The sequence below is a fragment of the Molossus molossus genome, unplaced genomic scaffold, assembly GCF_014108415.1.
Source record: "Molossus molossus isolate mMolMol1 unplaced genomic scaffold, mMolMol1.p scaffold_m16_p_18, whole genome shotgun sequence".
In the NCBI taxonomy this organism is placed as follows: Eukaryota; Metazoa; Chordata; class Mammalia; order Chiroptera; family Molossidae; genus Molossus; species Molossus molossus.
Window position 1 is genome coordinate 14,922,624 of NW_023425353.1, and position 13,462 is coordinate 14,936,085.

The window sequence follows — 13,462 nt, forward strand, 5'->3', positions numbered from 1 at the left end:
TGTAGAATACTACATACTAATATACAGTCAACTTCATAAAGGCTGGGATTTGAATCCATGCCAGGCCTAGAGAAAATCTGATAATTATATGGCAAATGAATGAACAAACAAAAAATAAACAGCTTTTGTATCAATATTGTTATAGACTACATGTTTGCATCCCCCAAAATTCCTGTGTTGACAGCATAATCCCCAAAGTGATGGTATTTGGAGGCAGGGCCTTTGATTGGTGATTAGGTCATGAGAGTGGAGCCCTCATGAATAGGATTAGTGCCCTTATAAAAGAGGCCCCAGAGAGCCCCATCACCCCTTCTGCCATGTGAGGGTATGGCAAGAAGATGGCCATCTCTGAACCAGGAACAGGGCCCTCCCAGACCTCCATCTGCTGAGGCCTTGACTTCTCAGCCTCCTGAACTGTGAGAAGTCCATTTCTGTTGTGAATAAGCCATTCAGTCTGCTATATTCTGTTATAATAAGCCAAACAAACTAAGACAAATATTTTGGCAATTGGAGACTTTTGTGTTTTCTGCTTGTCTCACTGGTGTTTCAGAGAGGTAAAATTTTATTTTTTTATTTTTAATATTTTTTTCTTTATTGATTTTAGACAGAGAGGAAGGGAGAGAGGGAGAGAGAGAGAAACATGGATGAGAGAGAACATTGCTTGGCTGCCTCCTGCATGCCCCCCACTGAGGATCCAGCCCACTGCCTGGGCATGTACCATGACCCAGAATCGAATTGGTGACCTCTTGGTGCATAGAGTGACACTCAACCACTGAGCCATACTGGCCGGACTAAAATTTTATATAAATAAGGTACTGTGCTGGGCACTGCAAGCTACTCCCATATTAATAACGTGAATATAATTGAGACTGGGACCAGTTATAAAATTAGTCCTTATTTAACCTATGTGAATTAGGAGAAGCCATGATCAAAACAGATTTATAAATCTCCCTATTTTACAAGGCATCCTCCTCACCAAAAAAAAATGAGGATGATGATTTTTAATGCATAAAGTGCTTTATACGTGTATTAAAATTGATGACTGAATTTTTCAAACTAGTTAAGATACTCATAAAAGATATTAAACACCTACAGAATGGTTCATTTTATGGTGACTTTATGGCGAACAGGGTTACAGTATCACTCAAACATTCTGATAATACACTGACTCCTACTGGGAGCAAAGACATAAAAAAAACACCATCTGGTTGTGTTTGGATACTCATGAGCAAATCTGTCAGCTTTCTCATAGCCTTCTCCATGTACCATTTTGCCATTGTGAGCTGACCATTCCAGCCAGCCAGCATTGTTTTAACAAAAGCAGTTTAAATTCAACTATATCACTTTTAGATGTTAATCAAGCAGTTGCATGTTTCCATACACAGTCTATTCCGGAGATAGAACTTATCTGAAAGAACAATGCAGACAGGCCCTGGCCCCGCAGTTTCTGATTGCCAGCTTTATTTGTTATTTGCCATCTGGGGAGAAAGATGTGATATCCAAATAAAATGTGTATGAAGTACTACTTTTCAGAATGTAGTTGGACAAAGAACAACCAAAGAAGAAAAGTGGAAGACTTGGCAGCTGTGTGTAATCTAGCTCGGCTGTTATTAAGGGGCTTTTTGTCCATGGCCATTTATTGAGCAGCCCCTTTGAACCAGATGCAGTACTAAATATATCAGTGGAATTATCCCACCGTTCTCTTCCATGCTGGCAATGCTTTGGAGGAATTGTCTTTCTTTCAGTTTCTAGAATGCACCAGAGTCCTTTTGCCTTCAGAGTCTTCAGATGCTCTGTTCCCTTCATCTGAATGATCACTCCAACCCCATTTCACCAGACCACTTTCTACTTACTCTTTATGATTCAGGTTAAATGTCTCTTTATCAGAGTCTTTCAGTGACACCCCATGCTGGTCAATTTCCCCATTTTCTCTTTCATAACACCTTGAACTTTTCCTTCAGAACACTTAACAGAACTATAATTAAATAGTTATTTATGTATAATTTGTTTCATATTCTCTGCTAGGTGTAAGCTTCAAGAAGGCCAGGACAGAATCACTCTGAGTCACCACTAGATTTCCATCCACTAGACAAGTGCTTGACACATAATAGAGGCTCAATAAATATTTGCTGAATGATAAACTGAGTAAATGAATGAATAAAGACAAACCATGCCCTCTATTTATTCACAATGTAGTACTGTTTAATTTTTATTGTAGGATCTATGCTCTTTTCAGAAGTCTTATTTTTAAATTAAGGTGTAAATGCTAAAAAGTAAAATGACCTAGTAATAGGACATGGTGGGGTGGTTAGTGGTGAAGGGGCTCAAGGGGAGATGGGTTAACTTCCATTTAGGTCTATCAAAACATCCAACTACCAGGTCATAGTTTGGTTTCACGAAAATGAGACTAAAGCCCCTTTTCATGTATTCCTCCACAGAGTCTCAGAGAAAGCTTGAGAGAGAGTAGTTGATAAATGGTCTTAATGACTCATCCTTATTTTAAAATAATAAACCAATGGTTTTTTATTTTTTATATTATTGAAGGTTTCATACTGCCCAGAGTTTATCTTAAATAATAATCCAATAAGTAGTAAAACAGTTCCAGGTACAAAGGGAGAGTAGATGTATAGAAAGGGAAGGTGACACAGAGATTTGAGCCTCTTGATGTGACATCTGATGTGCATGTCAACCAGGTTCCTGTGAGATTCACATTGTCTGTATTAATGTGGTTAGAGTTTATACTTACATAGGATGTTTTTTGAGGGATGATTGGTTGAATTTTTCTTACTACTCACATTCACATATACACAAATGAACTTTTTTCACTATATTCTAAAAAATGTATAGAGAAGGACATAAAACCTATGCTTAAGCTAACCATCAAAAGTTATTTTACATTTTGGTATATTTATCCTTGTCTTTTTGCCATTCATATACTTTATTTATTGATCCTCTACAGTTGAAATAGAATTTTATATATATTATATTCATTTACTTTTTTTAATTCTCACCTGAGGATATATTTTTATTGATTTTAGAGAGAAAGGATGAGAGAGAGGGAGAGAAACATCGATTGGTTGCCCCCATATGAGCCCTGACTGGGGATCGAACCCGTTGCCTAGGTATTTGCCCTAACCAGGAATTGAACCCACATGCTTTTGGTGTACAGAACCACATTCCAACCAACTGAGCCACCCAGCCAGGGCTTATTTAACTTTTTATCTTTAGTCTTTTCCATATCATTAAGCCATCTTCATGAATAGTTTTTTGTGACTCTTTGCTGGAAATTCAAGTTGTTTATTTTTCAGAAATTATAAACATCTATCTATTTACAGAGACAGTTGAGTTTTTCATTGTTTTTTACTTTAGCATAGATTCATAAAGTAAAATTACTATGTAAAATGGCATGTACATTTTTAAGTCTTTTGATACATGTAGTAAAATTACTTTTTGGAATATAATACCAATTTAATTTCTACTTGCTACATATAACAAGATTTAATATCTTTGCCATAAAGAGTTATACAAATAAATGAGAAAAAAGTATTCTAATAGTAAAATAGATTAAGAACATGAACAGAAAATTTACTAAAACTAAAATTTAAATATCCATCTAAATATATATGAATAATAGCAAATCTAATTAGAAATACAAATTATAATAATAAAAATACTATATCAATTATAATAACTGTTTTTCCTTTGAAAATATTGAAAGATAAGATGTTAACATTAGGGGAAGGTGAGCAAAGGGTGTATAGAAACTCTGTACTATTTGTATAACTTTTCTATAGATCTAAAATTATTTCAAAATAAAAAGTGAAAATTTTAATTTACTCATAAGATGGCTGTAGTGCTTATTCAATAATGTCATTGTACTTATTGATCTTGTATAAATGAGCCAGTGTACTCCGAGAAATCTTCATTGCAGCATAACTAGCTCTTCTCTCAAAGTACACTCTAGTATTGAGAAACAAATATCAACTATTTCCAGTGATTGCTCTTACTATTGCAATAGTCTCTGAACCTGCTCCATATGTTATATACTCTATCTCATATAATCCTTCTGCAGTACTAGAAAATAAGCAGTAAAATTATCAGGCTCATTTTACAGATGAGAAAACCAAGGATGTAAGGTTGAGCAACTCATTCAAAATCATATTCTAAAATGATTTACTTCAATTGGTTCCATTTATAAGATCTGTCCATTTGGCAGAAATGGCATACATTTTGGGATTGAATATTTGTCTTTATTTCCAGCTGGATTTGGTGTTCCCTTTCCAACAGATGAACCTACAGACATTATTCCACGAAGCTGCCAACTAACGACAGATGTTCCACAAGTCACACAGCTGCTAAACATGACTAAACTCCGCCAAACTATAATAAAATTTGGAGGTCATCCTCTAAGTTCAGCAGAATCAGGTATGCACTTGGGCACCTAAATTATAAGCATATTTATTTGTAACACCAAAATAAAAGGGGGGAGGGGGAAGTCTTGCAATTAATCTTTATAGTTTGAAGTTAAATATTATGACACTTTTACATTGACTCAGTTCAGTAGTAAATCATTTTTCTTTAAGTTCTCTTTAGCAACTAAAATTTTTCTGGATTTTTATACATGATCAAAATATCCTTAATTATTCCTCTCCTTTTTCTATGTTTCCAAGTCCTGCCAATTATACTTCCTAAACATCTCCCAGATCTCCCTCCTCTGTCTTGTTTCTTTGGCCATTGTTCTGGTCCCCACTGTCACTCACCTTATCCTCCCAGCTAATCTTCACAGTGCTGTGACAACGATCTTTCTGGTAATGGTAATAGAAATAGGAATATGATCTTGCACTCTTTAATTAAAGACTTTTTTAAAATATGCTTATTGATTTTTAGAGAGAGGGGAAGAGAGAGAGAGAGAAACATCGATGTGAGAGCAGAACATCGATCTGCTGCCTCCTGCGTGCTTCTTACTGGGGATCAAGCCCACAACCCTGGCATGTGCCCTAACCAGGAATCAAACCAGCAACCTTTTGGTGCACTGAACAACACCCAACCAACTGAGCCACACCAGCCAGGGCAAGACTTTTTTAATGATACGCCTTTCCCACTGTCTTTAAGACAACATAAGAAAACCCTTGGGAATGCACACAAAGCCAACGTCCTCTATCCCAAAACTACTCCACAGTTTTATCTCCAGACACCTTTCTCTCATTCCCATGTGTGATTTTCTGATCACCTTGTAGGCTTTCACGTGTTCATATTTTGGGATTGCTGTTTCGTTGGCCTAAAATGTCTTCAAAGCTTGCCTTTCTGCTTGGAAAAACTTCAATTTATGTTTCTAGACCCAACTCAAATGCTCCCCCTTCTATGTAAATGATGCAGTAGGTGGGGCATCTCACTCAGCCCTGTGCAGGAGCTGTAGGAAGTGGTGAGCACTGCAGCAGTCTGGAAGCTCCTTCTCAGTGTAGAAGAGGTAACCAGTTCAGTTCTAGCCAAGTGCTGCCTTGCTGGAATGCAGGCCCAGTCTTACCAGTTCGTCCCTTTTATTTTCAAGACTGAATATCCCAATGCTTATGATAAATCTCCCAAATCAAAAAAATTATCTAAAGTCTAATTTTTTTTTTTTGAAAATACCCTGTGAGCCTAACAAAACATGCCAGTGCATGCCAGTTTTCTGCCACTGGAATAGTCACCCATAGCTACTGACCAAATGAATGGTAGTGCTTTACTATCAAGAATCCTAATATTATTTAGATGAGTTGTTCTCAATCTCCTATATTTTAGAATCACCTGGGACATTTTAAAAATAACTAATATAATTTTTTTTTCTAATATCCATGCTTTATTCCAAGAGATTCTGATTTAATTGGCCTGGGGTGGATGTTTGTTTATTTGTTTGTTTAATTCCCCCAGTGATTCTCTTGTGCAGCCAGGATTGAGAACCACGGGATCGCTTATCCCCACAAAAGTCAGGTGGCTTAGGTGACACTCACAAACACTGGAGTGACTCAGAGGAAGGTGAAATGGTCATGACAGAGCACTTATGGAGAAAGTAGATCTTGAAAGTATTCAGTAAAGTATTGTATAAGTGTTTATAATGAATAAATATAAGATTTGTGGGTGTGTAAGATGGCACAGCAGCCTGAGCAAAGATAAAGAGAGAGAGCTGCACGAGGAGTTTACTAAGGGATTGCTCAGAGGAAAGGCCTGAGTAGGCAGAATGGCTGTGTTGGAAACACGAGAAGAGTGTGCCTCATGTTTCTAAAGTAGAGGAATGATCATTTCTCTTTCAGGAAGTTGAGGTTGAGGTTGATGTCAGGATTCAATATGAATTTGTAAGTCAAGTGAGACCAGAGATTAAGGATTACACTAAGATGTCTTTGCAGCAAGCTCGGCGTGGAATGCCAGGCGGCAGTGACAGTGGAACATAAAGACCTGGGAGGAGCTGCAGGGAAGAGCTGCAGGACGGGTGACTCTCAGATAGCAGATGGGGAGGGAGTGGTCACAGTTAGAGAGGTCCAAGTATAGTAGCAAATAACCTTGATGAAATGAATGAGTTTAGAAAATGGACTCAGTTTTAGTCTCTGTATTTATTCTATGTTCATTTAATCTGGTGAATTTCCTATATATCATCAGCATTACATGTCCTAAATCATATATTCCTAAAGAATCGGGATTGATTTTATAACTTTTTCAGTATAAACTCTGGCAGAAGACTATGTGTGAATAGGCACTACATTTTTAAGCCCTTTATTATGAAATTTCCAAACTTACAGAACAGTAGAGAATATATGATGAACCCTCATATCTCCAGCATCTGCTTCCATAATTACCAACTTTGGGCAGGATTTTTTGATAACAACAAGGGTATAAGTAGTAAGAATTTGTATATTTATTATATATACTATCTTTAGGTGGGTGGGGGGAGAAAGAGAGATATACAATCCATTTTTATTAAATAACTTTTTAAAAATATATAAAAGGATTAAAAGATCCCACTACCCATACAGCCACCATAAACACATTGGGTTACAATTCAGTCTTAATGGAAGATTCACCATAGAATGAAATGAATAAGTGCTTTTGATACGCAAACACTCTATCTGTGTCTAATAGGCTGTGATAGTTTTCACTAACAGTAATGATTAAGCTGTAAAGCCTATCAGATAACTCTGTGCTGTTGCACATGCTATTTGTCTTCTCTGTATCTTAATGTTTTGAGAATTAATTATGTCTTTAAAAGAAAATGTAAGTCTATAATCAAATATTTTAAGTATCTTTTCTTATTTCAAGTTCAAGGACACATGAAGCCTGAGATTAAAGAGGAATTTGAATAAATATTAATTGCATAATTAATTCAATATTAAAATTAAACAGAAACTTTTTAATAGGCCGTATTTGATCCCAACTTACAGAAGAGGCTGTTTGTTCATATTTTGTAAATTTCATAAATGGGGTCTCAATGCATAATAATAATTTTAGTCATATATGCAGAAAATTAATAATCATCTAATAGCATATTTCTTCTGTCCTATGAATCCCAATTATATTTATATTCATTTATAACCAGAGAGTTTATGATAGTTTATCTTAAGTAAATCTCATTGCACATGTATGACAGCTAAGATTACATGAACATATATTGACCTTTTGGTTCTCTTTCTATAAATAATTTTCAATTGTTAATTTTGAATGTGAGGGCTTTGAAATTTACTATAGGTGAGTATAATAATAATTATTGTTTTCTGTGTAAGATAGTTTATCTGAAAGGTATAACTAATAAATAGTGCCCAAGGATAGACTTTTTAATCATGGAAAAGCCAGGAGATATTTCATTTGAACTGTGTTTTTGTGTCTTTCTAAAAAAATAGACTCCCCATGGTGATTTGAATAGCACAAGAAATGACTGTGTGTTTTTATAATTGACTGCACAGTACTCATGCAAATTGTATTTTATTATAAATGCGCATATTGAGAGATCCCAATGAAGTCGCTTCAGGAAGAAGTAGGTGTTTCCTGTGGATGCTTTCCTGCATGTTTACCGAAGCAAAAAGGGAAACATTGAAACTTACATTTTAGAGTGCATTTTGTTGAATATCATATAACTTCATCAAGAGGCTTTAACAAATTTAATGACATAATTGTGTTTCCATAAAGCCAGTGTTAACCACACATTTGTACTGTTCACTTTGTCAGTTCCATTCCTGGTACACATTAGCTAATGAGTGTTAGTCTGCAGATGACTGTGAGATCTGATTATCTTATTTTCATTAATGCGACCCCAGTTTGATTGAACCAGAGAATCAAGTATGGTTATTGAAGTTGATCATTCAGCTAATGACAAGATGTAGTGGTCTACTAAGCACAAATCAAAACTAGTAATTTACTTAAAAATTAGGAGGCAGTTCTCTCAAATGCTCTTCTTTCCACCAAAGCAGTCTCATTGGATTTTTACTCCTTTTTCAATAAGAAGAGACTGGCATCCCTATCTCCTAGCAGAGTTGCAAACAGGTGAATTAATGCATCTAGCAAACCATGAAATAATCATCTAACTATAGTTGGCATTGATGAGATTCTTATTAAAATTTCTTCTTGGGTTTGACAGTATGAACGCAAAATTCAAGTCAAGCAGCAAAATCTACTGTAAAGTAGAACCTAAAACAAAGGAATAAGATCCTGACTTCAGAAAAAAAAACAAGACACTCTTTTTTGTTGTTAAATCCTCACCTGAGTATATTTTTCCATTGATTTTTAGATAGAGGGATACAGTGGAAGGGAGAAGGTGGGGAGCGGGAGGCATCAATGTGAGAGAGATACATCGATTGGTTGCCTCCCACATGGCCTTGACCTGGGACAGGGGTCAAACCAGCAACCCAGATGTGTGCCCTTTATAGGGAATTGACCCCTGATCCTTTGGTCCTTGGACTAACACTCTTAACTGCTGAGCCAAACTGGCCAAGGCATAAAACATTCTGAATTTCTTCTTTTCTAACCTCAGAGCTTTGGTAAACTTTATTTTAGGATTGTTGGTTAAAGAGATGCCACAATTTCTAGTTACAACATCTGATCATAATTCAGAGTAAACTCAGACATCTCTTACATTTGAAATATGTATCCTCTTTCCCTGTCTTTAGTAAAAATGAAGCATAATCACATTCCTTTATTAAAAATTTTTTAAATGTGAAAGGAATTTAGTATGGATATTGATCCAGGGTCTGTTAAAGCACAGATGTCACAAATCATTTATAGAGTGAATTTTTAAGTTTTCTGCAGTATTTCTGCCTAATGTTGAAAAAAGCATTGATATATAAAACATAATACTGAATATAAAAAGTACATTTAATCAGTTTGATAATTGTGCTAATTGTGCAGGATTGACTCATTTCAACCTTTATATTTCTCCTTTAGATGTCTATTACAGCATTGCTTATAATAACAGAAACCCAAAGACAAATTATTTATGCATAATAGGGAATTGATTGAATATCCACACAATAAGATATTATGTATGCAGGTATATAGATGATCTGATCTTGTGATGATCTAGAAAGGTCTCTAAGCCATGTCAGTCAGTATAAAATGGAAACCAAGAATGCTGATTCTGAATGATCCTGCTGATAGTTGCTTAGGGATGTTCATATATGCATACATTTTTAAGGAAACTCAAGAAACTTAGTTACCTTTAGGAACAAGGACTAGTAGAGTCAGGGGAAGGAAGATGAGACTTTTATTTCTCATTATCATATCTTCATTAGATAATTTTAATTTTCTAAATATATTAATTTATTATGTCAGCAGATGTATTATGTTACAATATGAGACATTTCTAGTTTCTTCTGTATACTTTTCTGTTTTGAAAACCAAAGAATTGCTATAAAATTAAAATATATTTCTCTATTTAATATCAATATTTACATTTAATATATATAATGGGAAGGAATCCAGAACTATTGGCAAAATAAAATATTTAAGTATAATTAAATATTAAAACCTAAGTATATAGTTAAATACTAAATTTGTTTAAGGCATAATAAGGGACTATACTATATGATAATCTATACAATATCAGTTTGAATTATGCTATCATACATTTTCACTAGTAGTGAACATTGGACTATAATCGTCGATGACCTCCAGTAACTCCAAGACACTCTATAACATCACCCTATTTTTATTTTCATCACAGCACTTACCATTACCTGTTAATTTTGTTTACTTGTTTGCTTATTGTTGTGTCCCATTCTGAAATTTGAACTTAAAATCTGCAGGGCCCAATTTATAGTTGTATCCCTAGCACCTAGCTCAATGCTTTACACCTATTGGGAGCTCAGTACATATTTATTGATTAAATGATCGAATGACTGAATAAAATGCTAGTCAAATAATTTGAGCAGGTAAGTATATTAAGCAACAAATCATCATTATCATTGTCTTCATCATTATAGCTAATGTTTTTTTTTGAGTTTTTGCTGTGTTCCAAGCACTAAAGCCTTTACATGCATAATAGTCAAGGTTCTTTCTCTGTATATATGGAGAGAGAGAGAGACTGACAGACAGACTTATAATAAGGAACTGGCTCACAATTATGGAGACTGAGAAGTCCCAGGATCTGCAGTCAGGAAGCTGGAGACCCAGGAGAGTTGATAGTGTAGTTTCTGTCAAAGTCTGAAGGTCTGAGAACCCAGAGAGCGATGGTGAAAGTTTCCGCCTGAGGACAGAAGACAAATCAGTGGCTCAGCTCAGGGAGTCAGGCAGAAAGATCAAATTCTCCCTTCCTCCACCCTTTTGTTCTATTCAGGCCTGGATGGATTGGATAATGCCCATCCACACTGGGTAGGGCAATCTGCTTTATCCAGTCTACTGATTCAAATGTTCATTTCATCCAGAAACATGCTCAGTCACACTCATCCTGTTTAATGTGGGTGCCATGTGGCCCAGTCAAGTTGACACACAAAATTAACCACTTCACATGGTGTATCCCATTTCATCCTCCTATATACTTTTTTATGTAGAAATCATCACAGTCACCATTTTGTAGATGAGGAAACTGAGGCTCACAGAGATCAAGTAGTTAGTGAGTGGCAGAATTGGGATGACCAGGCAGTCTGGCTTCACAGATGCGTTCCTGACTACTGACCCCCATTATGGTGCAGTTCCACACGACTGCTTTTTAACATCATCTTCTGGGGGCCCTTCTGGTGTTATAGAAATGTCTGTTTCTAAGCTCAAATGTTGGAAGTTATCTACCAAAGCCTATGTTATATGTAAGCTGTACTTTTTGTTCAAAATGGAAAGCTTCCTTGAGATGATAAAATTGCTTCCCTAAAAATGCTTCTTTAGTCATTAAAAGTAAATAAAGAAAAACTGGGCTAATTATAACTTTCTAATAAATTAAGACTGTGAAAAATAGTAATATCATATACTTTATTACTTTTTCTCTTGTTGACATTTCCTAACTTAACACACTGATGGTGTTCTTACATTGTCTAAGATTCTACTCAAGTTCAGAGGAGAAAGATATTCTAATTTTACTTTTTAATATTATTTTATCACCTTTCAAAAATATCTTAAACTTTTTATTAATGAGACAAGGCTAAATACTGGTTTTAATTACTTGCAAAAGTTATAAAATGATTTTAGTTACCTAGGGCCTTTCCTGCATTAGTCATTTACCTACACACTATCTTTTCATCATACATTCAGGGTTTACAGAATGACAGTCTTCCAAATGGTCTAAAAAATGTTTTTAATTAAAGTGCTTTGCATAGGACATGCACTCTCAAATATGCCACAGTTATGCCCACACTCCACGTGTGCCTGCTTCTTGTGTATGTGTTACCTGCCTGGCATTGAAATCACTTTAATTTGTCCCTCTCCCCCATCCCACACTTGCTTTTCTCTGAAAAAGTAAACCCCATTAGTCTTCATCATATAATATGATATAAATTAATTATCATATTTATGAAGTTCTGGTATTAATCTATATATCATTAATATGATATATAGCAAACTAAAAGTTTTTCACAAACTGCCCAGTAAATAAAGAGTGGATATAGGAAGAATGCCCTGTGTTGCCCTCCTGGGCCACTAAAGGCAGCATCAGATGTGAAAAGAAGGCACAAGCCCCTGCTCTGTGTAGATAGATACCCAAACCTTGTGAGTCTCAGTTTCTTCAGATGGGGTACTATCACACAAAATTACTGGAAATTGCGTAGAGATCACGTAAGCATCATCATTTTACCATCCTTTAAATCTCCAGTTGAAAGTCATTTCCCTGACCCCGAAACTAGATGCCAGCCCTCTGTTTAACACTCTTATAACCCTTTGAAGTTTTCCTTCATAGCTCTTATCACAGTTGTAATCATGTAGTTATTTATGAATTACTTGCTTTAATATCTGTCTCCTCCATGAGACTGTGAGCTTGAGGAAAGTGCTGTGTCCACCTTATCCCGTCTTACGCAGGCCTAGAGCAGTGGCTGCTCAGACAGGGTGCCCAGCCACTCCTGAAGGAGCAAATGACTGTGAATGGACTTTGCAAATCATTAAATGCTACTCCAGATGGAAGATATTAATTACATATTTACTAAGCATGTACTCTCTATTAAGGACAGTGTTAAGCATGTTATATGCATGTTTCATGTCATCTAACAAAAACATGTGACTTAAGTACTCTTATTATCCTAGTCTTATGACTGAAGAAAGTGATGTTTAGAAAGGTTAAGTACCTTGTCCAAAATAATACTGCTTTACTAGATAAGTCTTTCTTTTATATGTTTCACATCTTTATAACAATGCACATATAGTAAAATAAAAATTAATTCCAAGTCTGGATTCTGATAGAAGTTTAATTCTGATTTGATTATTAGATAATAGATGTAAGTCTTCAGCATGACCCCTTAATGATTAAAGTTGAAAATTCAGGAGGTTTTTCTGGTTAAGCTTTGAAAACCCTGCAAACTGAAATGACTATAATAATTACAACATTGTACCTTGAGACAAAAATGAATGTTTATTTTTCTAAAAGACAATTAGAGAGTAGACCCTCAGGTTTTATAATCTAACTACAAAGTCACGTACCCCTCAGTAAAATAGCAAAATAATTAATGCTAACATCTCTGACCTACACCAAGTTCATTTTCCGCAAATTCAAGAAAATGAACCGCCTAGAGCATGACTTTAATCTAATCTTGATTTTACCCTTATGTTATGCATATTGATGTCAGCTCTTAAAAAAGCTCCTTTTAGAATTCAAAAGGCATGCATTTCTGCTTGTAGTTTTCTTTCAAGATTTCTCTCATTATAGAAAGTTTATCCCTTCTACTTTTTATTTTAGAAACCAAGGGTCTAAATAATTTTTCCTTTTAGGTTTTAATTAGAACCCTATTATAGTAGATACATAGTATGATACATGTTTATAGAGATAATTATGACAATTAATATGATTACAAACAGAATTATTAAAGTGAAA

The 13,462-nt window shown here is 35.2% G+C and overlaps 1 protein-coding gene across 2 annotated transcripts in view; it reads left to right on the forward strand.

Annotated features, from left to right (window-relative positions):
* The window catches only part of CFAP20DC (CFAP20 domain containing), a 258,264-nt gene that overhangs the window by 129,756 nt on the left and 115,046 nt on the right, over positions 1-13,462 (forward strand). Inside the window, exon 7 of one of the 2 annotated variants that reach the window (XM_036267094.1) lies at positions 4,261-4,425. The exons of the other annotated variant lie outside the window; for it this stretch is intronic. Coding sequence (XP_036122987.1) covers positions 4,261-4,425 — 165 coding nt within the window. The remainder of the gene's footprint in view (positions 1-4,260; positions 4,426-13,462) is intronic. 2 annotated transcript variants of the gene reach the window in all.